This window comes from Vicugna pacos, chromosome 3, assembly GCF_048564905.1.
Source record: "Vicugna pacos chromosome 3, VicPac4, whole genome shotgun sequence".
Lineage (NCBI taxonomy): Eukaryota > Metazoa > Chordata > Mammalia > Artiodactyla > Camelidae > Vicugna > Vicugna pacos.
Genome location: NC_132989.1, coordinates 85,593,001 through 85,619,381, shown reverse-complemented (window position 1 = coordinate 85,619,381; position 26,381 = coordinate 85,593,001). Strand labels below are relative to the sequence as shown.

General features: G+C 43.7%; 1 protein-coding gene across 2 annotated transcripts; it reads left to right on the top strand.

Moving 5' to 3' along the window:
- On the top strand, nucleotides 1-25,565 carry SNX18 (sorting nexin 18). 2 transcript variants are annotated; one of them, XM_072958698.1, is made up of 2 exons: nucleotides 1-1,905; nucleotides 6,268-6,385. In XM_072958698.1, exons 1-2 carry the CDS (start codon nucleotides 273-275, stop codon nucleotides 6,375-6,377), a joined length of 1,743 nt encoding a protein of 580 aa, XP_072814799.1. In that variant the 5' UTR covers nucleotides 1-272; the 3' UTR covers nucleotides 6,378-6,385. The 2 variants fall into 2 exon arrangements, with proteins under 2 accessions (XP_072814799.1, XP_006206051.2); XM_006205989.3 differs by lacking the exon at nucleotides 6,268-6,385 and adding an exon at nucleotides 22,901-25,565 and having other exon boundaries at nucleotides 4-1,905.
- Nucleotides 25,566-26,381: the final 816 nt, after the last annotated feature.

Genomic DNA, 26,381 nt, shown 5'->3' with positions numbered 1-26,381 from the left:
TGGCGCGCCGTCTCGGCCGTGGATTAGCGCAGCTGGGGACGTGGGAGGCCGCGGGCCCCGCCCCTAGCCGGCGGCGGCGGCCCAGCGCGGCAGTCGGCGCTGCAAGCGGAGCGGCGAGGAGGGTGCGACTGGCGAGCAGGAGCCCAGGAATACTCGCCGCCTTCCGGGCTCCCCTCCGCGCTCCAGGGCGCGGGCACCACTGCGGGCCCCTCGGGCGGGCGCCGGGCTCGGGGCTCCAGGAGACTGGGGCCGCCCGCCGGGGCGCCGGGACCATGGCTCTGCGCGCCCGGGCTCTGTACGACTTCAGATCGGAGAACCCGGGCGAGATCTCTCTGCGGGAGCACGAGGTGCTGAGCCTGTGCAGTGAGCAGGACATCGAGGGCTGGCTCGAGGGGGTCAACAGTCGCGGGGACCGCGGCCTCTTCCCAGCCTCGTACGTTCAGGTGATCCGCGCCCCCGAGCCCGGGCCGGCGGGCGACGGCGGCCCGGGAGCCTCGGGCGCTCCGGCCCGCTACGCCAACGTGCCCCCCGGAGGCTTCGAGCCCCTGCCCGCCGCGCCGCCCGCCTCCTTCAAGCCGCCGCCCGATGCCTTCCAGCCACTGCTGCAGCCGCAGCAGGCGCCGCCGCCGAGCACCTTCCATCCGCCAGGCGCGGGCTTCCCGTACGGCGGGGGCGCCCTGCAGCCGTCGCCGCAGCAGCTCTACGGCGGCGGCTACCAGGCCAGCCAGGGCAGCGACGATGACTGGGACGACGAGTGGGACGACAGCTCCACGGTGGCTGACGAGCCGGGTGCGCTGGGCAGCGGCACGTACCCGGACCTCGACGGCTCGTCGTCTGGGGGCGTCGGCGCGGCGGGCCGCTACCGCCTGTCCACACGCTCCGACCTGTCGCTAGGCTCCCGTGGCGGCTCAGTGCCTCCGCAGCACCACCCGTCTGGGGCCAAGAGCTCGGCCACCGTGAGCCGTAACCTCAACCGCTTTTCCACCTTCGTCAAATCGGGCGGAGAGGCCTTCGTGCTCGGCGAAGCATCGGGCTTCGTGAAGGATGGAGATAAGCTGTGTGTGGTGCTGGGGCCCTATGGCCCTGAGTGGCAGGAGAACCCCTACCCTTTCCAGTGCACCATTGACGACCCCACCAAGCAGACCAAGTTCAAGGGCATGAAGAGCTACATCTCCTACAAGCTGGTGCCCACGCACACGCAGGTACCGGTGCACCGGCGCTATAAACACTTCGACTGGTTGTACGCGCGCCTGGCTGAGAAGTTCCCGGTCATCTCGGTACCCCACCTGCCCGAGAAGCAGGCCACGGGCCGCTTCGAGGAGGACTTCATCTCCAAGCGCAGAAAAGGCCTGATCTGGTGGATGAACCACATGGCCAGCCACCCTGTGCTGGCGCAGTGCGACGTCTTCCAGCACTTCCTGACGTGCCCCAGCAGCACGGACGAGAAGGCCTGGAAACAGGGTAAGAGGAAGGCCGAGAAGGATGAGATGGTTGGCGCCAACTTCTTCCTGACCCTGAGCACGCCCCCCGCTGCCGCCCTTGACCTGCAGGAAGTGGAGAGCAAGATCGACGGCTTCAAGTGCTTCACCAAGAAGATGGACGACAGTGCGCTGCAGCTCAACCACACTGCCAACGAGTTCGCGCGCAAGCAGGTTACGGGCTTCAAGAAGGAGTATCAGAAGGTGGGCCAGTCCTTCCGTGGCCTCAGCCAGGCCTTTGAGCTGGACCAGCAGGCCTTCTCGGCTGGCCTGAACCAGGCCATCGCCTTCACCGGAGATGCCTATGACGCCATCGGCGAGCTCTTCGCCGAGCAGCCCAGGCAGGACCTGGACCCAGTCATGGACCTTTTAGCACTGTATCAGGGGCACCTGGCCAACTTCCCTGACATCATCCACGTTCAGAAAGGTAAGTCCTGTCCTTCAGAGCAGATGGTGTGAAATGTGTTGTTCAGGCTGAAAGGGTGACTTTGACGGAAATACCATTGTCTGTTTCAGACTAATATCCTACTGGTCGGGAAGCTAGCAGGGATGTGGATAGTTAGGCGTGCCCCCAGCATCGCTTGGATTGTGGGCAGGTCGCTTCCTCCGTAAAGTATTTCCAGGAAGTGAGTGCTCTTCAGAGCAGGTTCTGAGAGTACTTTTGATGGCAGTGCTGTCGTTTTAGAGTTGAAATAGTTAGGTAATGAGCTTCTGGAGTTTGTAATCTTACGTCTAGGGTAGAATTAGAAGGGGACCCAAACCGTGTTAGGCATCTGTTTGAACACTGCAGTGTCACATAGCCATGGGCTTCTGGAAGCATGGAAATAGTGGGGAAGACTGGATATCTGCAGATAAAGCTAAGTCCAGCTTTCCCCCTCCATACCGTACCTCTCAGTTCTTATAATGGTAGAGGAATTAGGGTCAGTTCTCTGAGTATTAGCGGGGGCAGCTTAGGAATCTCCTGCACAGGCTTCTTTCTTGCAGTCTTTCTGAAATGAGATAAAAGACTTAATTACAGAAAGTTTTCAGAAAATGAGTTTCTTTCAGCTCAGTCAGTTTGAGTTTGGAGTCTATTGACCGATTGAAATTAATATTATTTAGGAAAATGATGTAAGGAGGCTGCATAGAAACTACAGAATCTGTGTTGTGTCAGAGAGCGTTTGTGGAATCCCAGTGAATTAGCTGCCCAGCTGTCAGAGCTTGTTTTAGTAGTAGCGTTACTGTCCCTGACTTTCGTTAAAGCACTGAAATTTGCAGATTGTTTTCTTATATTATAAATTAGAGCAGTAACGCCGTAGTAACTTTACCTAGTAACCTTCATTCTGATAGAATGCCTCCAGTGAGAGAATGGGCAGGGGCTGGAGTTAGGGAAGTTTCGCAGCCTTGCCTGCGAAAGCTTTCTGTTCAGTGTGGGGGAGGGGGAAGAGGGAGTCACCTAATCTGCCTTGGTCAGGTGGTGGAAACCTGCTTGGGCCATTAGGTCTGGCCTTTGGCAGTGGGGTGCTCACTGCCCTTCTAGATGGGAGAGTCCCATTATGAACAGTCCTGATCTTTGACATGTTATTCCTGGTGTTGAACTGAAATAGGCCTCTTTTGATTCTCTTTCTGTTCCCTGAAACCACACAAAATAAGTCTCTTCCTCATCAACATGTCAGCCCTTCAGACCTTTGGAGACAGCAGCTTCCTACCCCTCTGCTGCTCTCCTTCTCCTTCCAAGAGTGTGACAGTCTTCTGACTCACCAAAGGGGGCTCCTTCAGACACTCTGAATGTGGCACTGCCCCTGCTAAAACGCTTCACCCCAGACACCTGCAGTACTAGTTTTAGTAGAGAGTGGTAACTGTCTTAGTAGTTTGCATTTTGGAAGTGCAGCGTAAGATTGAATTAGCTATCTGGGCAGCCTTATTGCTGTCAGGCTGCATTGAACCTGCATCTATATTCCCTGTGTCCTCTTTTTTTTTTTTTTTTTTTTCAAAAATTGCTAAGATCCTTGACGTTTTGGCTGGTGCTGGTGGGACTGGCTCTTTGAACCTTTAATGCAGGACCTTACATTTAAATTTCATTGTGTTACATCAGTCTGGACCCAGGCTGACTGCCTTTTTACATGTTGCTGTGAGCTTTTGCAAATGGTTAGTAAATGGTTGAAAGGGTGGAGCCAGGTACAGACTCCTGCAGACACACACAGGTGACTGGCTATTACAGGGTGGCATCAGTTCATTCACTGGTTTTACTGTCATCAAACCACACATTCAGCTTTGAAATTATTTATTAGAAAAGGTGTGGGATTTGCTTGATGATCTATTTTGAGTTTACAGCAGTAGTCTCTGTAGCCTATTAAACCATGTACATAGTTCATTTTTTTAACCCTAGAACTCGAATGGCCTCCTATTGGGATTTGAGAAACTTCCCTCATTAAAGCCAATGCTATTTTATGTTGTTTAAACGATACAAGGGCACTAAACATAATCTTTAGGAACTTCAGAAAAAACACCAGTTGATAGTCAACGTAGTTTGTTTCTGCTGTAGCCTTGGTGTGTAACGTACAGGGAGCTTGTGTCCCTAGATGACATGTCTTTAGGACGAACTCCTATTTAAAGCTATAGTGTCTAACACATAAGGCATTTGTTTACAACCAGCGTTTATCAAGGATGCTCGTGTTGGCCATTTTTAGGAATACAGGTGAGCTTTAGCCAGGCTAAAGCTTTTTGAGCACGTTCTAGATGTTCAAAACTTATGGTTGTAAAGAGCAGCTCGACCTACCCCACCCCCCCCAAACTATACGGTTGCTGTTGGAATGAATCTTTCTTACTCTGAGCATTTGAGGATTTTGTTTACAGGTTGTTTTTTCCTCCAAAGTCTGAAAGCATAATCGTATCAGAGGCCTTACTGTGACTTGAGAAGAGAACCAAAAAAAAAAAAAAAAGATAAAAAAGATAGTGAAAATCTTTAAGCAATTTAAACAGCCTTTTATTGTGTTTGGTCCAAAGTTTATATTTCACCTTGGAGAACTTTAAGAATTCAAAATGGTTATTTCAACTCTAAGTTTTCATTGTTTACAGTAAGATAAAAGCAGTTTCACCACGCCTGCATTTTACACATTCTAAATCGTATTATTAAGAGACCCACATTCAGTTGAGACAGAAATGATTAGAAAGTGCTTTTTAATTACTAAAGCAGTTAAAAAGGGGGAGTTAATTAGTTTTTTTTTCCCCTCCCTTAATTCCTGGGGAAAAGGCAAAAAACATTAGGCTCCTCTGAGCCTTTTCTTAGCCAGGAGAATGCTGTTACCAGCCAGCTTTCCTAGCGTCTGGCTCTGTGCTGTTGGATGCTGGGTCTGTAAGCCACATGTGACTATTTAAATTTAAATTAGTTAAAATTAAATAAAAATCTCTTAAAATTTAGTTTCTTTAGTCACACTAGCTTAGCTATATTTCGTGTGCATTATAGCCAGCAGCTACCATATTTGACAACAGAAGTAGGGAACATTTCCATCACCACCGAAGGTTCTATTGGACAGTGCTGTGTTGGGCTGTTGGCCATAGTTTAACTGTCAATCTTGTCATCAGTTTCTCCAGCAAACTGATGATCTTTTCACATGCTTCCCGGATAGTTTTCTTTTTTCCCAGTCATCTCACGCATCCCCTCTTCATATAGGCTTAATGATAAAAACTAGGAGGGGAAATAGGTCCTGCTAGATCCCTCTTTCCCCAACTTACCAGACGCTCAACCAATGAGTAACACTTCTGCAGTCTGAAGACGTCCATCTGCTTTGCAGTCCCATTCAGTAAATACTGCTGGTTTTAGGACGGACATCTGAGGCTGGTGAGGAATCAGCTCCAGAATGAGGGTGAAAACCCAAATGCTCTCATGTGGTTGAGTGGCGTTTTTCTGACTGTACTTAGTACTGCAACCATCGCTTAACTCAATAGTTTCGGTATAAGTACTTTCTGCAAAAGTGAATAGAGCCATGTGTTTCCTTTAACAAAAAGAGAATGCTAGATTTCTGATTTTTTTTTTCATCAACCAATGGAGTTTTAGATAAACAGACCTATTTCAGTTAGTGGAGTTGAGTGAACGAAGAAGGCAGTTTGCTGTAGCCTGAAGTACAGAAGATGGAATTCACAATCTTTTAAAATTTTCTTCCTATTTTACTTTGTCGTCACAGGAGTCCCTTAAATTCTTTGTTCATGGGCAGTTCATTGATCCCTGACTAGCCAGCCTGCCCAGATCTGCCAGTGACGATGAGCTTTGTAACCCTGTGGTCTTGATTTTCTTTCCTTGAAATGGCAGTCTTCTATCCTCTCCCTCTTCACGCCTTTATAATGTCGACCTTGTGAGTGCGGGGTGGTACATAGAATATATTTCACCATCAGTCACTTAGCATATTCAGTTCTGTTTCCATAGATATGACTAATCTGTAATATTTAATAAAGCTTACTCTGGATGCTAGTGAGTTGTGGTTGTTTAAAAGCTTTAGGCTTATCTCTCGGGGAATATTGTGAAAGGGAGAGACCGTAACGTTAGATGGTGAGAAATGTTGGTCTCATCTTTGTTTATGAATATGGACTAGATAGCCAGAGGGAGTCACTTAAAGGAAAACTGTATTCCAGAGAAAAGGTAAAATCATGTAAAAGTGATTGGTTGGTAAAATGTAGTCTAAGTGGGTAAAGTGGGGATGCAGAACTAGACAAATGAGCAGGCGATCCTATTTTGTGTACTTGTAAATTAAACGTGCAGGCTCTCCCTCTCTGTCCTCTGTAAATGTTCCAGACGGATCCTTCTTTTCAACAGAAACAGCCCCTGGACCTCAGAATGGTACACCAGGAGCGGGTCAGCCAGTCTTTTGGGATAGAGTTTCACCACATGGAGGGTCAGTCTGGTGTCCCCCCGACAGTAATTAAAGATAGCCGAGTCCCGGCAGGGCACCGAGGTAAGGCTGGGCCACTGTAAGCCTGTCCCTCTCTGCTCCCTGTTCTCCTGTGGCTAAAAATAGCCCTGAGAGGGTGGTGCCAGAATACAGAGAAGAGGTCTAATAAGCGGGCTGTTTACAAACTCATCCTTATTTTGAAATCTCTGGGCTAGAAACCGAGGTCATTCATCTTTTTTGCTTTAATTGGACCCATTTCTCCTCTCCCCTGCTTCCACCCCAACTCCTTTTCAAGTAGACTTCAGTTCTAGCCTTAATCTTTGGTCCAATCTCCCAATCTGTATTTTCTTAGTGAAAACAAGGTTATCTTTCGGGCTTTTGATGTAGATGACTGAATTCCTTGGTTGAAATGTCAGTGTGACTGGCTGCTGACAGTCTTGGTCATGACCCAGGTGGGGACACTGCTCACGTCACCCTGTCATTGGTTTTCCAGACTTTTTTGATCCATGAAGCCCTCAGTCACACCAGAAAGCCCAGTCTGTTAGGCTGATCACCCACAGGAGGCAGGGACCCACACCCCCACTCACGGTCTTCTGAGGATTCGTGGACTCAGTTGAACTTCCCTCTTTATTCAGAAGCATCACCTGCATGGGCTCCTGTCTGGTCATCTTTGGGTTTCGAAACACTGTGTGGAATCCAGACAACCGAGAAGTTCTGTTCCCTTACAAACACAACACTTCCCTTAAACTATGTTCCTTCTCTTCAGGCTGAAGAAAAATCTGCTGTATTGTCTCTCAAAGTATTTTAAAACCAAAGTTCAATACTAGGTTGGATTTAATTTGCCATCTATTTATGATTCTCTCTCACACACACAAATAGCACGGTAATGCTTAGCTCTCTTTAGAGAGACTGTACGCAGAAGACCTGTCCTATCTGTCATCCCACACGGATAGAGCACAGACTAGACTTATGTCTGCAGGAGGGACAGACAGGACTCAGATCCTCACTGAGTTTTCTGACTAGTGGAGGAGAAGCTGTGGGCCAGGTTGCTGAGAGCCCCCTGGCTGCACAGGGGAGAACGGGCTGGACTGAGCCTGACAGGGAGCTCAGTTACCTCCAGCCCCACGGGCAATCTCATCGCTGTGGGCCTGGCATCTGGATGACCAGTGCGCTAATGTGAGGGGAGCTTTGGGCAAGCTATTTTAACCTTTCTCAGCCTCAGTTTTCTCATTAACAAAGTGGGAACACTTCCTCGTGAGGTCATCAAGTTATTAAATGTTATGGTTCTTAGTAGCTACTCCCTCAATACTTGATTTTGAAAAGTAAAAAGGTACTTTTAAAATGGGAGGCCTTTCCTTTAAAAGACCATCCCAGTGATCTTGTCATCCCTCCTGGTGGCCTAATACTGCCAGAATTGCAGGCAAAGGTATAAAACCCCATGGAGTCATCGGTATAGCAGTTGAGTATTGTATTGTAATGTGGCTGTCCTGTACTGCACACCTGAAGAAGTGGTAACAGAGGAATAAGTGTCGGTGTCATTGGAGTCCCCAGTTGTTGCAGTTCACATTAAGGAGTCTCTGTAAATTCTCTTGTCAGCCTCTCCCCTCCTCCACATTGCTTGTATCCTTGCACAAAGCTCTGCTGTTTTTGAGCTTCAGTTCCCTCATCTGTAAATATGAGGTTCGTGATTTTCTAGGTATCGTTTTATTGGTGGACTTGTTAAAAATAGCATCATTCCTGCACTGAAAATAAAATACCTCTTAAGTATACAGTGAACATTTACATGTTATTTCAGGCTGGTTTCAGTATCGTTCTATCTTCTTATGTGACTACATAATCTGGGAGTGTGAAAATCTTATCAGTTGACCTGAAAGAAAATACATGCACTTTTAGTTCAGTTCAGCAAATGTGTATCGAGGGCTTGCCCCACCAGGTGCTGCACACGTACAAGTGATGACTGCCTGGCCTCCTGTCTGGGTGAGAGTGCCCAGAGGTTCCAAAGCCAAGGCTGTGGGGCCACTGGAGCCACTTTCCTGGCTGTAATTAACAGGGCCACCAAAGAGAGAAAATCTGATGGGCTTTTTTCCCTCCAGCAAACTGAACTTCACTTTGAGTTCTAAATGCTGTCTCCTCTCCAGAAGTAGAAACAGTCTTGAATTGTTGATCTTGTGTTTGTAGCTTGGTTATACTTTAGTATGAGTGAGTTTTAGTCCACATGTCCTTTCTACACTTTTTTTAGAACTTTGTATCTCTCACTGTGATTTGACTTTTCTGATAAAGAAATTTTGTGTTATTTAGCAGATAAGGAAGGAGACAGTGGTTATAGGGAGGAGAACTAAAATCATTAGATTTATTCATAGGATCCTCTGAAAGATAAACCTGATTTTATTCAACAAGTATGTAAGTACCCGTCATGGATCGGGCACTGTTAAAGATGCTAAGGTTGCATCAGTAGTCAAAAAAAGATCACCACCCTTGTGGGGTTTACATTCTAGCATGGTGGAGACGAAATGAAAAACACACAGTAAGTAATTATAATGTATGTTGGCATACGGTATGCTTTAGTGGAAGAAATAAAAGTGGAGCAGGACAAGTGGGCATGGGAGGCAGGGGGCAGAAGGAGGTTTGTATTAAAAAGGATGATCATTGAGGCCTCTTGAAGTGAGATTTAAGCAGATGCCTGGAGCAGGTGAGGGAGTTAGCCAGACAGGTATCGGGGAGAGCTTTTCAAGGCCGAGGATACAGCTAGAGCAAAGTCACTGGGATGGGTACATCAGGACTTGAGTCTAATCATTTTAGATTGACAGGTTCCTGCATTTTGTCTGCGTCTCCCCCACCCAGCACAGGCAGACGCAGTCAAGCCTCAGATCAAGTTCCCTTCCTTAGATTATCCCACTTGGGGCACTGGTCCCAGTCCTTTTCCAAGTCATCATTGCTGAATAGAATGCTAACTGGGGTGCCAGAGATTATACATTGCTCAGTTAGGGTGTGGGGGTCATGTTTTTATGTTCCTCTAGTATGAAGTTCCACTGTTATGTACGTGCAGAGTGCTTAATGAACGCTTGTTGAATTAATGAAGTAGGCATTCAGTAAGTACTTCTTGGTTGATTTTGAAATAGATTTCTTTGTGCTTTATAGAATGTTTTTGTTTTTCTATATTTATGATGATGGATAACAGGGTTTAAAAGTGGGCAGGAAATAAAGATAGGATCTGGATATGTTTTATGGGTATGTTTTCTGGGTCACTAATGTGAGTGGCTTAAAGTCTTAGACATGTGGATCTACGAAGTGACTTTCCAGAATTCATTGGGGAGAGGTGAGGAAGTTTGAAAATGCTTTATTTTTGAAATGTCAGCAAAGTTAATATTATATACCTCGTGATTTCACTTTATATAGATTCTGGGTGTTTAAGCTTATATAGCATACATTTCTTTTCCCCTTTGGTAAGCTTTTGTTACAATAATTTTATTGGGGTCCCTTTTGCTTAACGAAAGCATATGATTCAGAGAGTGCGATCACCTTGCTGAACAACTTGGATGCACAATGCATTGAGCGTGGGTGTTGAGCAGGAGGTACCTGCCCTCAGGGAAGGTTCGGTTCCGTGAGGGAAGGAGCATGTGTGCGCAGACAACTGAAATAGGAGGTGGACCTAATTTAGTACCTAGATACTAAGAGTGTGTGGGAGTCCAGAGGATGGAGAGTCATCGGTTATGTTAGAGGCTGGGGTGGTAGCACTGGTTTCCCCTTTGAAAGATGGTCATATTTTGACTTATGGAGGAATGTGGGTGGAAAGTGCATGGTTGGTCTTGGGACTGCTTTAGGATAGGTTTGCTAAGGTGTATAAAAGCTGAGGCGCTGCATGCCCAGGGCTCAAGTCAGCAAGGGAGCCTGACAGGTGAGTTAGCTGTCACCACACAGTATAACACATACAGTCATGGGCCCGTGCTGTGGTGTGAAGTAGGACAGAGGAGGCCTGGTTAACTATGGGGAGTGGGTGGGAGAGTTCAGGAGTGGCTTCTCCCAGCCTCAGCCTAAGCAGAGTTTTGAGAAGCCATTGGAAGTTTGCCTGGTAGGCAGAGTGGGGAAGGGCATTCGGGGCAGATGGAACCATATGTACAGAAATGAGGGACTAACTCCTGGCTGCCTGTTACAGTCAGCCTTGGAGTGGTTGCAGCTGTACAGGGGCCTCAACCTGGATCTGTTGAATCTGAGTGTCAGGGATATGCGGCCTGGACATTGGTGTTCTTAGAAAACTCCTTGCGTGATTTTCATGTGCTGCTGGAGATGATCACAGAAGATCAAACAGGTATTGATGTGGTCAGGCCTGCCCTTGAGATGGACAGGTCCTGGTGACAGGTGTGAAGGGTGGCTCAGGGTGGGGCATGGTGGGAAGTTCTTGCATTGATTCAGGCAGGACTGGGTGAAATCCTCAACTGAGGCAGTGTCTGTCAGGGTGGGGAGGAGGAGGCAGAAGGGACTGTTTGCTGACAGGAGTGGAATATGGGACAGGGAGGAGTCTGAAATGACCCATAGGCTAGAGCCTGTGGAGCTACCAGCAGAGATGCTTGGATATGGGGCCAGAGTCTGTCAACTACAGGCTGCGGGCCAGACCTACCCAGGCATCTGCTTCTTTATGGCAAAGAATTCCGTTTTTAATGGTTATATAAGCCTTGATTTTGCCTCCACCTGCAAAGCATTAAATATTTACTATCTGACTCTAAAAGAAAGTGTTTGCTGACCTTTGACTTGGAGGTCAGGCAGGTTAGGGAGCTGGCGCGTGTGCAGCTGTTGCCGCCTGCCGTCTGGGAGTGCTGACTGCATGAGCAGCAATATTCTGGGCAGTCAGTCCGTTGAGTCCATCCCCACTCAGGAGCGGGTGTGACAGCACAGGGCTGTGAGCCTGGACTACAGCCACACGGGGCTGAGTTCCCACCAGCAGTTTCTCCCAGCCTCGGTTTCCTTGTGCGTAACATGGCCTAACCATTTTAAGTTAAGCAGATGTCTTTAAGCATTCATTATTAGCTATCCTATTAGTTTCCTAGGACTGCTGTAACAAATTACCACAAACTAGGTGGCATAAAAGAAGTAGAAATTCTCTCACCGTTTTGGAGTCTAGAAGTCCAAAATGAAGGACATGTCTGCAAGGCCACGCCCCCTCCAAAGAGTCTAGGGGAGGATCCTTCCACGCCGCTTGCAGCCTCTGATGGTGGCCAGCAGTCCTTGCTGTTTTTGGGCTGTAGACGCATCACACCAGTCTTTGCTCCATCTTCATCTGGTGTTTGCCCTGTATGTCTGTCTCTTTGTCTCCTTTTAAGTATACTAATCACGTTGGACTTAGGGCCCATCCTAATCCAGTGTGACTCACCTAAACTACTTACATGTGCAAAGGCCCTGTTTCCAAAGAAAGTCATAAGTTCCAAGTGCATGTGAATTTGGAGACGGGTGGGCATACTGTTCAACCCACGATAGCTATTAACTCCCCCACTGGGTACCTGTGAACACTGAAGCTTCCTGAAATAAAGTGATTTCCACGCTCACACAGCTAATAAGGAGACCCAGGAATTGAGTTCATTTTTTTTGCCTTGACCTGAGACCAGTACTCTTTCTGCTACAATAAGTAGTATGTGTGCTGCTAGAAAATTGAGTTTTATTCTACAGTCAGTCAACAGCTGTTAAAGGTTTGAAACTGAAGAGTGACGTCTGAATCATGAGAGTAGCGGACATACTTTGAGGACTTTCTGTGTTCCAGACACAGTACTTCATGTTTTCTATGCATTATATCCACTTAAATCTCTTGGGAGATTTTTAGGTAAATTCTCATGATCCTCCCTTTGCAGGTAGGAGGTGAGCCCCAGAAACCTAACTGTGAGCTCTTAGAGGTGTCCCTCACCCCAGGAAGCTGCTCTTGTTGGCTGAGTGCAGATGTGCAGAGGCTGTCAGAGGAGACTGGGCTCGAGGGTGGCTTTGGGAAGAGCAGGTGAACTGGAGACACTTGGCAGGCAGAGGGGTAGACTGGGTGAGGGGTGGCTTTCCCAAGGCATCTAGAGTTCCCTTTGAAGCTTTAAGATTGGATGACAGAAAGTATTGATGCCAGGAATTGAAATAGGCAGGTTAAGACAAGGAGGATTAGAGGGAAAGAGAAGGAATGGGGCCAAAGGGAGTCTTAGAACTCCTATTTTCTGAGCCTTTTATTATATTTAGTTATATTGACATTTATGATTTTCACAAAAGCCACCTATTGCGTGTGATAAGACATCTTTAAATACTAATAAATATCAACGTGTTTTATGAGTTGTACTTCATGTGCATTTTAAAATAATATATTTCTAGGTGCTCTATTGTGTCTTTAGTTGGTTATTTATGACTAGTTCGGGAAGTCAGATGTGGCCAAAGCGAAGACTCATAGCCAGTGGAAACCTGGTCTCTGCCAGTGTGAGGAAGCAGGAAAACCCCAGGGTCAAGAGTGTTCTTAAGTTTGAAACAGCTGATTTAGGAATTGTCCCCAAAGCTTAGTGATCATAAAGTGACGCAAAGTGCTGGTTGTAAAGGTCACAGCCACCAGCACTGAGGAGAGTGATGAGTGCCTTGCTGCTCACCACGTGATGCCACCATAGCCCAGGCAGCAGTTTGTGACACCAGGGTGTACCATTATATTCTGTTTTTTAAAAGTAACTTGGGGAGGGGGGCATTAATTAGGTTTATTTATTTAATGGAGATACTGGGGACTGACCCCAGGACCTCATGCATGCTAAGCACACGCTCTGCCACTGAGCTCTACCCTCCCCCTTTATCATTACAATTCTGAAGTTAAAAACTAGACATCACTTAGGAATAATACTTGAAAGCAGGAAATAGATTATTTGAAAATATTCTTCCAACTGTAGTACTAACTTCAACTTTCAGAAGCGTTTGTGGTAATCAGGAATCCTGATTTTTGGGCATGTAGCTCACGTCTCCTTGGTTTCTCTTCTGAAGGACTACCTCACTCTCTCCCTGACCCGCGTAGAGGGGCCTGTGAGATTTATCTTAGCTTGGGCCTCCCTTTATCTTCCCAGGGAAAAGAAAAAAAGAAACTAAGATTTTACCTTTGGTTAAAGGTATTTTCCAGAGTTCACGTTTCTCTTAGGTCCAAATATGTTTTGTTGTATGTCAAAGGTCATTGAAATCCAGAGTGCTGGCAGCTTGCAGACATATCTCATGCCGCTTTATTTGTACAGACTGATATTCATGCACATGTGGAAACAAAAGAAATAGGAAGTTAGGAACTGTGAACTGTAGACCTCAGCTGCCAACAGTATTCTCTGAATTTAAACCATTACATGGACTCTATTTTACAACATCAGTTGTTTTTTCAGGTTTTATTGTGTTCATGATTATTAAGGATAGTTTTTCTACCTTATTTTATTACGATTCTGTGGGTATAAAATCTTTAAGGAAAAAAATGATAACATGCTTTTCTTTTCCTATCCTCAAATTTTAAAGTCTTTATATTTGCTTGGCCATAGACAAATTAACATTTTCACCATCATATCCAGACTCTTCTGAAATAAAAACACACAAAGTTTACAGAATTCTCTTGAATCTATTACTTTAGTATCTTTATCATGTATTTAATATTACGTACAAGCTGAAACACAAGAACCTTTATTATATATAAAATTTCCTGGCAATGAACAGCTTGTTTTACCAAATAAACCACAAGAGATATAGTCATGTGGTTTCTTTCTTTATTTTTGCAACAAAGTGAGCTATATGAATGTATGTACATAGTGAGTAAAAGTAATCAAGTGTATTAAGATGTTGTAAACTCAAGTGAATGCTTTCATTCATACTAAATGTCATTCTGCCCTTATACTTTTGGTGATTGCCAAAAGGAGCTATAAGGGTTGCTTAATTAGAATATAATAAGGCTTTTTACCTAGAACAAACTACTTCTTATGCTACCTTCAGGACCAAACCAAGCTTCAAAGCCTGAATTCTTTAAGTGATTAACTTTTTCATTATGAAGCAACCAGGTTTTTTGTTGTTACTGGGTGGTTTGGGTTTTTTTTTTTTTTGCAATTTACTATCCTTGTTCTGACTTTTTCCCTCCTTTGAAAATGACTCAAAAGATCTCTTTGTGAATTGAAAATGAATTTTAAATTAATTATATCTTTGAATTTTGATAGTTCTTGGCTTTAGGGACATTTAGTCCCTTCAAAAAGTTGCTTTCACTGAACTTGAGTTCAGTAGTACTGTTTGTGCCATCCAGAGTTGATTAATGCAGTCCAAATCTGGAGCCCACTTAGTATGACTAGATGCCAGAATAGAATTTTGAGGGCCGAGAGGTGGTTCATGTGTGGCTTATCCCTGAGATGAGGCTTCTGGAGGGCTTGGCGTGGTGCACTGTGTCCTGGGGCTGGTACATGGGGCTTGGAGATCTCAGGGTTGAGGCAGCCCCAGTCAGGCAGGTACAGGGAACTGCGTGGGCTGGGAAGTTGGGTGGACCCAGGTTCATGTGCAGCTGACACCTTTAATAAAGCTATGAACCTTGCCTAAGCCTCCTGTCCACCTCTGGAAATGAATTGCTTTTCTTTGGAGGTTAAAGAGAAGAAAACGAGGCATGCAGGGTGTAGACCACAGCTTTGCATAGAGCAGGTGCTCACCTGGAACTGTTTTGCCTGGATGGATGGCCATCCTACCTCTCTCTGTTACATGGATGTTGACCTGTAGTTTTTGAGATGTTTTATTTAAAAAAAAATCAAAAAGTAAATGTTGGAGCAGAGAGGGGAGGGGGGAATCAACAAATGAGTGGGTGGAGACCAAAGGGAGGAAAGAAAGGGGAGGGGAAGGAGTTAGTGGGGTGGTAGCAGGGACCCAGAGGGTGTGGGTACCAGTGATGAGAGGATGAGCGTGAAATAGGCCACGTTGACCAAATTAGCATTTTCTTTCAACATTTTACATGTACAAGGGAATGAAGAAAAACAGGTCTAGTAGAGTCTTGGGCAACTTCTGTGCAGCTGTCTCTGTGCCATTCAGCCTGTCTCCTGTCTGTCCCTCACACCAGAACTTTGGTTTTCTGGGGCAGGGCCCTGGGAAGACAGAAAATCCAGTTAATGTTTTTGGCACATTTATGATTTCAAAATTAAATAAAGTGCTTGCTTTTTTTTTTTTTAAGGGAGAAAATGTAGCCTTTGGATCCCTGTTGCTTAGTGACTGGGCCTTTTGTATAACTGGGTCTGAGGAGGGACAGAGAGAGCCTACTGAGAAGAGATTTGGTTGAGGAAAGGAAGGCAAAGTTCGGTTGCAGAAACTGGTGGGTTGGGAGCCTCGGAGCAGCCAACAAGTGCAGGGGCCCTGAGGAGGTGGGAGAGGGGCTTAACCAGGGAACCTGAAAGGAGGCCAGACAACTTCTTCAGCTGCATTTAGGGCCCTGCCTGGTGAAAATGCCTGAGGCACTTCCATGGGGGTTGGGGGAGTGGTTTGTGTGTTTATTTGTTTGTTTTGCCCCCTGCCTCATTTTGTTGGGTCAGAAGTTGCCAAGAAAGTGATTTCTCTCTGTAAATCAGAAGGAAATGATATAGAAGAGTTTAGGGTAATGTGACTGCATTTGCTGGTGTGCTATAGTTTAGTTCACAGCGGGTTTTTAATGTGTGCTGATTGACTCCATGACACCAGAGTGTCACTGCTGTCATTTTAGAAAAACCAAAATGGCACTGAAATTCTTCCTGAACAGTTTTATTGATGGCAAGCTGTGTAAGTAATGTGACGCTTTCAAAAAGAACGCTGACTTCCTGGATTGTAATTCATCTATAAAATGAGTTTGTTTGAGTTTGAGCCATTTAAAGTTATAACCTTAATGAACCTTGTCATGTGATTGAATTCTTTATGTTTAATTATTTTGTGTTTGTCCCAAACATGCATGATATCATTCCTCTAAAATTGAGTGCATGTGGATTGTGAACTTGGATGCTCCTTCCAGCCTGAGCAGTCTTTTAAAACTCTGCAAGGTGGCTCACTTTGATAAGATACCAAGTAAATGGTTGGAGGGGGTAGGAGTGAAATTGGGATATGAGTTCTTCTGGGTTTAATGACGGGGAAGGGGGCAAAGTGTCTCTCTTTGGGCCTGGGCAATTGCAGTAACGATAAAAACGAACCTGTTAGGAATTCTGCATGTACAGTCAGCTAAAAATGCCAAAGGAGTCCAGGAGATTTTGTTAAAAACAGGTCCTAAAGCAGAGTTGAAACACTGGTTTAGTTCTCCTTTTACCTCTCCAGACGTGGGAAGAGAAGAACCCTTTTTAACAGAGTGGAGCAGAGGCCCTGCAGGGAATGTGGATGGAAATTGACAGAGCTGGCAGGCAGGTGGGAAGGGCGAGTTCTTTGCCAGGAATTAGCTGTGGGACATTGGACCAGTCATTTAGCCTCTTGCTAGAGAGATTCAGAGAACTAGACCAAAATTTTTTCTAAGGCCCTTATAGCACGTTAAAAAAAAAAATCTGGGACCCACCTCTGCCCTTCTCACCTTGGAATCAGCACCCAGCTTCCCCAGTGGGTACCTTGTCAGGATGGAGTGATGAATGAGAAGGAAGTCTTTGGGGTTCCTCCTCTGCCCTTTGGAATAAAGGTTTAGGGTGATCAGTTCCTGGGTGAACTTCCTATCCTGTGGAGAAATTCTAATAATTTGCCCAACTAATTAAATAATTAGATTGAGTGCTCTGCTGACAGTTCCTTCCTAGCCTGTAAGCCTTTTTAGGAGGGGGTGCATCTGTGTTCCTTTCTGCCTCCCCCACAGAAATCCGACTCAGCCCTGTATCCTGGAGGGTAGCTGGGTTACTTTTGCCCACTTGGGAGCACAGTCATGGATGTAGTGGAAATATATTGCCCCACTTTCATCAATACTTTTTCCTGTACTTCAGATACACTTTAAGAATTTACTTTCAGCTGTATAACGTGGGGAGACTACACCATTTCATGGTACCTTCTTGTTATTTTGTCTTGTTATTGGTTATTTTTTAAAATGAAGAATATACTTATTACTCTGTATTGTCAGCCCCTTCTTATTTAATGTCAGAATTTAATACTTGTCTACATTTTCTTTTCATAATAAAATCCTACTCGGCCCGTATGTTAGTCCATATGTCTGTCTGTTAGCCTGAGAAAAATTCCATGGTTATGTGCTTATATTCCCATTTTAAATGTGTTTCTCTCTGATTCCTCCTATTTTTAATTTTCTTTCATTTTAAAACTATTGCCCTATCCATGAGTATTACAGGGACTTTTGTTTAATCCAGTAGCAATCACTTTTCACCTTGGGCTTTATTGCATAATTTCTTTCTCTTATTCTTTGATTTTCCTTTTCTGTTTTGAAAGAAACAGTAATGTGATGTTTATGAGAGGAGGGAACTGGCAGGGGGGTAGATTTTTAATTAAAGTACTTAAAAAGTACAGATTTTGAAAACCTTTGCCTATTTTTGTATTGGTTGCATGACAAAAATGTGTGTTCGATTTGTTCTTTAGATATGGGACAATGTTTTTTAGCTTTTATTTACACTCCTCCTGGGTTTGTTAAAAAGCACAGTACAGCTAAGGGAACATTTAAAAGATGCTGTGATGTTTTGTTACGGCTCTGCAGCTGGTTACATTGTACCTCTCCAGTTGCTTCTTAAGCTACAAATTAATTTTTAAAGCTATCCTAGAAGTAGCAAGCCTGTAGTGATCTGACTCTGCCCCTAGTAGTTCTCTTTCTCTAACTCTCACTCCTTAGAGGCTCAGCCTGATTGAACATGTGGTTATCTCTGCCTTTCTTATGATATTTAACATTTTAAATATGAAAAATTGTGAAGGGTAGAAATACATACAGATTTTTCCCAGTTTGAGACTTGGCAGATCAATTGTGAGAACTCAGCGATTTGTGATAAAACCCAAATTCTAGTTCTAGTAGTAAAACTATTTTACTTACATCTAAGCAATGTCTGTAACATCATTTCTATTGGGAAAGGATGTTCCCACTTTGGTCTTGAGAGAACCTAGAGTTTAGTACAGTGGGTAGAGGTGCAGTAGAAGGAAGCTTTAGGGAAAGTAGTTGTTTGTCACTCCCCAGGTGTTTAAACACCTTTGCTGTTTGTTTATTAGATGGATAGCTTGAGCTGTTTAAAGGATGCCACTTTTTTTTTTCTGTTTACTCCCAGACAATAAACTGGTTAATTAACTCCCGTTATTAGCTTACTGAATGACCTGACTTTATCTTTCTCATAAGAAGGAAAACACACTAAACCCTTACGGTTTGTTAAAATGTATAGCACAGACTAACCAGAAGGTTGTAAGAGGAATATTTTAAAACAAAACGGTTTTCTTCTTAAAGGAAATAACACTTTTTAGACTTAGATCGTTTATAAGAGGTAACTTACATTTGGGGGAACTTGGGGCTGCAGGGCTTCGGGGTTGTCATCCTGAACTTGACCAGCCAGCTGCTGTACTCCTAGGAAAGAACCCGGTTGCTATCTCTTCAGCTCAGGAACTCTTGTGATTTTTCAGAAAGTATATCGCTACCAACTTGTTTTATTGTTAATCATCTTTCTTCTGAAGGTGGATCTGGGAGGAAATCAGTTTAGCTACATTTTAATTAAAAGAGGTTGCTGTTAAGTTGGCTCTAAATTCATGGGTGCAGTTTTGTGGAGACAGTCTTCCTTGATTACACCTAGCACCCCCTTCTACCACAGTTTGCACATTTATAGAATGCTGCTTAATACCTCCATATGCTGTTTTGTATAGCTCTTTAATAGTTTCAGGCATGTAAATCTTGTCACCTCAAAAAAGTAATTTGAGTCCCTAAAATAGGAACTGTGTCTCTTTTCAAAAATATATTATGCCCCATCCTATCTTCCTGCTCCTGTAATCCTGATGCATTTTGCGCATGGATTTGAATTGCATTAAGTGTGTGTTGAACCAAAATTCCAAGTGAAATTGACCTCTGGGTGCTTACTTTCCTCAGTGGTTTGTTCTGTCCTTCCTAGTTTGTAAAAACAAAAAATGTGTTTTCTGAGATGTCCATCTGCACCAGAGTAAACAGAGACAAAGCCCATCCTTGTATTCCTAAAGAGATTGTGTGCTACTAATTTGGGGGCAGTTCTTAATTTATTTAATTTTCCAGGAGGATCTAAGAGAGAGGGAGAGGGAGGTGGGTGGAGAGGGATAGAAAGGGCCCCCTCCCCCTATGTAAGTTTGAGCTTAGATTTTCAAAATACTGAAATATGTGCTGCCTTTTCAGTGTTTTGTCTTGTGGCTCCCTAATCACGTTGATAACAAAGATAAGAAAATCAGACATCTTATAAATATTAAAAGCCTTTGCGGGCATAATTAGTGATTTGAATGAGGTTAGTAAGATTCCAGGGGGAAATTTTCAAAACCTGTAGAGTTTCTTTTACATACTCACAAGGCTTCTGAATTTCATGTCAAAATAAAAGTCAGGGGCCCTGGAAGGAAGGTGAGGAGGGAGGCGGGCAGTGCAGGAGCCCAGCACTGGTGCAGGGGTGGGGAGGCCCAGGGTCAAGGGGAGGAGAGGGAATAGCTGATCCTCAGTGCCCACCTTTATCCCCAGAATGCTGCTCACTGGAGTCCACCTTCCTTTTTTTGCCCATTCAGGCTCCAGTTTCTTTTCTGAATATTTGGAGTTGGAGCGTTTGCTTTGAAGTTGGTTGCGCACTCAGATCCCATCTCCACCTCTTACTGGGTTACCTACTGACTTTGAGGCTCACAGAGGTTGGGTGGCTTTCTCAGTTTCCTTATTGTAAAATGGCAGTAATGTCAGCTGCAAAGTTGCAGTTGGGTTTGAGTTGGTACGTGGAAAGTGCCTCGAGTATATTGTGACTATTTTGGGCAGCTACTATTTACTGTTTATCTACCCCTATCCCCACCCCCCATCCTCAGCACAGTGCCTGGCACGTAGCAGGCCCCCAGAGCATTTTCCCTTGTGACACAGTCACATCCTCTTGGAGAAAGCATATTCCACTCCCGTGCAGAATTCCGTGCTGTGGTCCTGTTCCACGTGACCTGGCTGTGTGCTGGTCCTCAGTATGCTTTGTGAGGTAGCTTCCTTGAGAGCTCGGGCGGGGACTTGACCACTTCAGCGTGTGAATCCCCCTGTTCCAGCTCTGTGCCCCATACGTCAGGCCCTCCATAAACGTTGTGAAACTGAGATTCTTGCCCCAGAGTCCAATTGTTGGGGCTCTGTGTTACTTAGTAAAATAAACTCATAGTTGGGAGAAAAGTGAGTCTTAAATTCTCCACTCCTTCAGTCTATACACTCAGAAAGCTCAAAGGTGTCAAATGCCAAAGAGTCTTTAGGCCCCAGAGAGATGTAGGCTGTTGTGATAGAAGGTGTGAAACCTTCAGACTTACTCATCTTTAAGTTGGTTTTTATAGGTGCACATCTGCAGTTCTATGTAACAGAATGTCATTTCTAAGAATACAATGACCTCATCTGGGGTCTTACAAGCTGCAAGTTCATTGACATTGGTGGAGCTCGGGGTGAGGTTTCCAAGCTCCTCTTCGCTGGACTCCAGCAACTCAAACAAGCACTACTGGCAGCAGGCCCTCAATCCAGGCCACGGATGCGCGGAGGGGCTGAGCGGGCCGGGTGCCGCGGGCCTGCCCTGGGCGCTCCCACAGCGGGCCCTGGCATCGCGGGGACTTTGCTCTCTTGACTTCCTGTTCTCTGTCAGCCATTTAAAATACATATTTCATAACTTTATGTTCTCAGTCCTCTGTATGGTTTTTTTTTTCTGTCTCATATGCTTTCCTGGTCTCTTCAATTTCAGTGTTTGTACGTAAATTGTGAGCGATAGTTGTACAGATGTAATGAACATAAATTTGCTACAAGAAATTACTGTTACCTCTTGCTGAGGGGGAGCGCTCTTTCTCTGTTTAATGTAGACCACAAGCAGGCAAGTTTCAGTGCTTCCGTGTCTTGTGCGCTCTGGGGGAAGTGGTAAGAGGGCCGCACTCCTTCAGGGTGTGAAACAGGGGTCTTCTGTAGCTGTGTTAGCACAAACAGCTTTCTCTGGAGCAGACCCCACATCGCTGCTGTGGAGCCACAGGGAAGCAGGGTGCTCTCTGCTCCAGGGCTCTCCTGCTTGTCACGTAAAGATCTCTTTTAGAATAAAGAAATGAAAATACAGACACGTATGTAAGTGTGTATCTTTAACATTTGTTACTGGTAGGTTTTAATTTCTCAGGTCTTTGAGCTGTGCCCCCCCACACACAAAAACACACTGTTTAACCTCTAAGCATTTTATTTAATACTAAGTTTACCCTGTATTATTTTGTAAATTTGAAGAAATTTAGAAATAGGGTTTCTCCCCTTGTACATTTCATCACTGGCTAAAAGTGCACATTTCCAGAACAAAGCTGCTCAGCGTCCCCACTGCCTTCTAAACAGGCTGCCTTTCCCGTCACCATGTCCTCAGACAGCCAAGCCAGGGGTTCTAGATGTGTTCTCTCTCTTGTCTTTCATCATGGTTTAGTAGAATGGGTGCAGTGTGGAATCAGGAAATCGGAATCCTTGAGCTGGCTGTGCTCAAGTGATAATAAGAGCTTTATCATCATTCATTTTTGAGAACCCATGTATGGTCTTTATTTTTCCTTCCCCCAAACATCCTCAGCCTTTTGTGTCTTCACGTGGCTATGCTTCTGGTGGAGGGTCTGCCCTCCTGTGGCACCTGCCAGAGTGGCCATCCCCTTCCCTCCCCCTTGCACACACCCTCTGGTGACATTTCTTGACTAGAGACTCTGGTACCTCTGGCATCATTCCCTGGCCATCATAAAGCAGACCCAAAACTCAGGTCTTTACAGCTGCTAACGAAAAGGAGGCAAATTCTTACTTCAAAGGGCCCTCGTGCTCCAGGTATGGGTCTCCTGACAGAATGTGGAGTCCGAATCAGGCATGTGCACAGTATCCCCTCTTCACTGCCAGCGAGACACAAGCTTGGGCCACCACAGTGAGGGCGGCCTCCAGCTGTAGATTGGCAGCATCGCCAAGCCCCCTCCATGACACAGCATGAAAACACAAGCTGAGTTGGTGCTAACATGTTTTAGTGTCTAGTTCTGGAGTCTTAGACAGTAATTCTTTAGTGAGACTTTCCCAGGAAGTGGGTTTGTATCCTCTGTGGGTTATTATTTTTATAGATAATTCTCTTAATATGCGTGCATGTAATGGTGTCACATCCTTTTTCTTAAGAATGTTAAAAATGCAGAGTTTCTTGGTTTGTCTTTTTAAGGACAGTTCCTTATTATCTTTTATATATAGTAACTTTACTTGGAAGAGATGAAACATACTGTCGCTCTTTGGTCAGTGGCAAAACCTAGTTTTAATAGGTGAAATTGCAGTAATGGAGGTGTTTTTCAGAAACTTTGCCAGATTTCTTCTTTTTAAATACGTAATTACAGTCATCCCTTTAAATTCCAGAGGACTTTAAAATAGTTTAGGCAAATATTTATAATGCCCAAGATTCTGCTTACTACATAGCTATACCACTGGGATACGTATATTTTTTAATTATTATTTTTTTTAAACTACAGGAGCTCTTACCAAAGTAAAGGAGAGTAGGCGACACGTGGAAGAAGGGAAGATGGAGGTCCAAAAGGCTGATGGCATTCAAGATCGCTGTAACACTATTTCTTTTGCCACTTTGGCTGAAATTCACCATTTCCATCAAATTCGAGTAAGAGACTTTAAATCACAGATGCAGCATTTCTTACAACAACAAATAATATTTTTCCAAAAAGTGACGCAGAAGTTGGAGGAGGCTCTTCACAAATATGATAGTGTTTAATGACTGGTTGTTGGATTGTGGACTTTTTTTCAGTTCAAGGATAATTTCTACAGCAGAATAAAAACTGCTATCAAAGAGCTATTGCCAACTATCAGCAGTGGTACAAGGATGGTTTTGTGTTCAACTGAAACTCGGCTGAATATATAATTCTGTAGGAAAGAAACAGTTAATATGGTTATATAATAGAAACAGTACCACACATTGTAACTAAATTATACTATGTATGACTACACTACCATTGTAACTTTTGGAATAATGATTATACTATTTGCCTTATTGCTTTTTGAAGTATGGGTATTTTAGTGCATACTTTGTAGACCTCAAAACCCATGAAGGGTCTCAAAGAAGCTGGCTGGGTAAAAGCCTGCTGTGGATGCCTTTTTACTCTCATAGATTGGGATTACCGAAATTCAACCTGTTCTCTGTTTACAAACTCCAACTAGAGCAGCTATGCGACTTTGTGCCTTTAGACTCTTGGTTTTTCATTTCTGCACCCCGCCCCCACCCCTCTTTCTTTTATTTTAAAGTAACCACAACTTTTCTGATTGAAAGAGTGAAAGGCCAGTGTACATAATGACAAACTGCCGGGAACCTCCTACTGGCGCTGGGGGCGGGCTGGGAGGATCAGCTGTCATCAGCTTGCCCAGCGAGTTTTGTCTTCTGATACACGCTGGTGAGCGCAGTGGAGGGAGACGCCTGCTCATCTTTGGATATAGTGTCTGTTAGGGAAGAAATGGTGCCACTCTGTTCCCTTAGATGCTACAGTAGCATAGCCTCTTCACTCAGGTGTCGTGGAGACTTGGCGTGGAGATGGAGTCGAACATGTCTTATAACCTGGAGAAGGAGTCTAATCAGCTGGGGACATGAGCACAGAATCAGTGACGACACACACTCAGTTTTGTTTCTTAGGAGGGTTTTCTTTTCCTTTGTTTTTCTTTCTTTTTTTTTTAGCTTGAAGATTTTCTTTTAATATTCAGTATGATTTTTTTTTTAATGGATCTACACTGTTAACTGATTGAGACTCCACTGTGATTCACTCGTTTACTTAATCAAAAACTTTTCAGGGATGTCTGTAAAATTCAGTGTTATACGTGATGAAAAGTAGTGTTGGTTGATCTAAGGAGGGACCAGAAATAATTTCTACTATTCCAAATGCTGACGGAAAAAAGTAATTTTTTTAAAGTATTGGTAAGCCCCCAGGACATTTAACCTTTAAAATTATTTTGAGTATATTCTTTTATTATTATAAGGGAAAAACAAATGGCTAATAAATACCAAAAAAGATTCAAAAGCAGCTTAATTTAAAAAGCACAAAGAGGTTCTGGCTTGAAACACCAAAATCTCAACGTTTTTATAGTTGCTGAGCTCAGTAATGTGATTCTTGAGTTTACAGATTTAAAAATTGTCACTGAAAGATTAAAGTATCTACTGTTTTTGATGAAGTCAAACGTATGCTGCCTCAGAAATCCCTGGGTATTGAAATGGTAACATGGAAGTAAAGAGGTCAGTTTGAAATGTTAGTGAGTCACACTAATTAAAAGAAAAGGGTCAATTTGCAGGTAGTCATACAAAGAGAAGGTTATTGAAGTGAATACTCAACAGCACATTTACTCTAAAAAGTAATCCCACATGGGTTGAATTTTTAAGATCAGAGTATCATAATTTTGATCAAAATTTTATACCTTAGGTAACTTAGAGCCAGATTTAACATCATGTGGCTTTGTCTCTACTACCGACATGTGAAACTATAACCAAATACGTTGTTCTCTAAAAAGTTAACTTTCTCCTGTTGATTGCAAAATGCAGTTCTATAAACAAAACCCATATATATAAATGTTAATTTTATTACAGAAGTTTGGAGATTATACTTATAGCATTTAAGTTTGAGTCTATTGGACAAATAAGCAGTATGCTTGTCAAATGATTTGAAAATCAGTTCTATTTGCCTTCTTGTTTGATGGTGGTTTGACTTTTTTTTTTTTTTCTTTTAAGGAGAATCACTAAACTTGTGCGATGGTAGCATGGAAATTATCTGAGGTGTCTTGTATGATTGTGCTTTGGCCAGGGTGGACATAGCTTAAATTATAAAAACTAAAGATGAAAGAACAAGAAAGTATAAGTTCATGCTGCCTATTTAGAAGGAAACTTTCATTTTTCATAACTATATAACATTATAATGCCACTGATTCATAAGGGGTTTAAATTAATTCTGTGGGGTAGGACACCAGAATTATTAGTGTTCATTTTCATCTAAGATCTTTATTTCTCTAACGTTCTTGGTCCTATTGAAACATTTCAGTATACAAACATACTGCAATGTTAATACCCAAGAGAAAAGCCATCATAATGTGTATGCTGGTCATTATGATCAGAGTGGTACAATTTTTTAAAATAAACTATCATGCCCTTTATGCCATTATGTCTTTATTTCTGTAGTTTATAATTCTGCTATATGGTGTATTTAGAACAGGAGGGCGTCCTCTGGAGCCCGGTTTTATGATTTTACTGACAAAGTCGTTTATGTGCTGCAGCTATAATGCAGTGAGACTGGTTCTCCAGCCGTACTTGGGAACCCCTTTACTCTTCTAGGCTGTTACATCTGAAGGAACACTTTAAACCCAGGAGAAGGGAACACATTTGAAAGTGAAACGGAGAGTCAGTGCTTGTTGGCTTGAGTAGAGTTGTAACTGGGATTTTCTTGGGCTTTAGCGATCCAGTTGTCTTACATTTATTCATAAGAATACAGCAGATTCTTAAATACTGATTTTTAATTGTCTGGAATTTTGCTGCTGTTCTCACCATTAAGGACTTGAAAAATATTTTAGTCTCTCAAGTCAAGCATGTAAAGTTTATGTATAAACCTTTAATGTCATTCTTTACTAAGTTCATTGACTATGCCTTCATTTCCTCAGAATCAAATACTGTGTATGATTCTTTTAAATCCACAAGCATTATCCAGTTTTCTCATTTCCAACCTTATCTTTGGCTAACAGAATAGGTAAAACAGGGTACTATTTATTTATAGACTAAAAATGTTGAATATTGTTTCATTTCCTTCAAAATGTTATGATTAGTGCAGATCAGCCATGTTTATCTTTAAAAAATTAACAAAGGTTGCTATATTTCTCAACTTCAATGGAATATTATAATTATTTATTCTCCAGTAGTCAAGGAGGCATTTATTTACTGTGAAAGACTTAAACAGAAAAATAGAAGCGTGTGTTGAC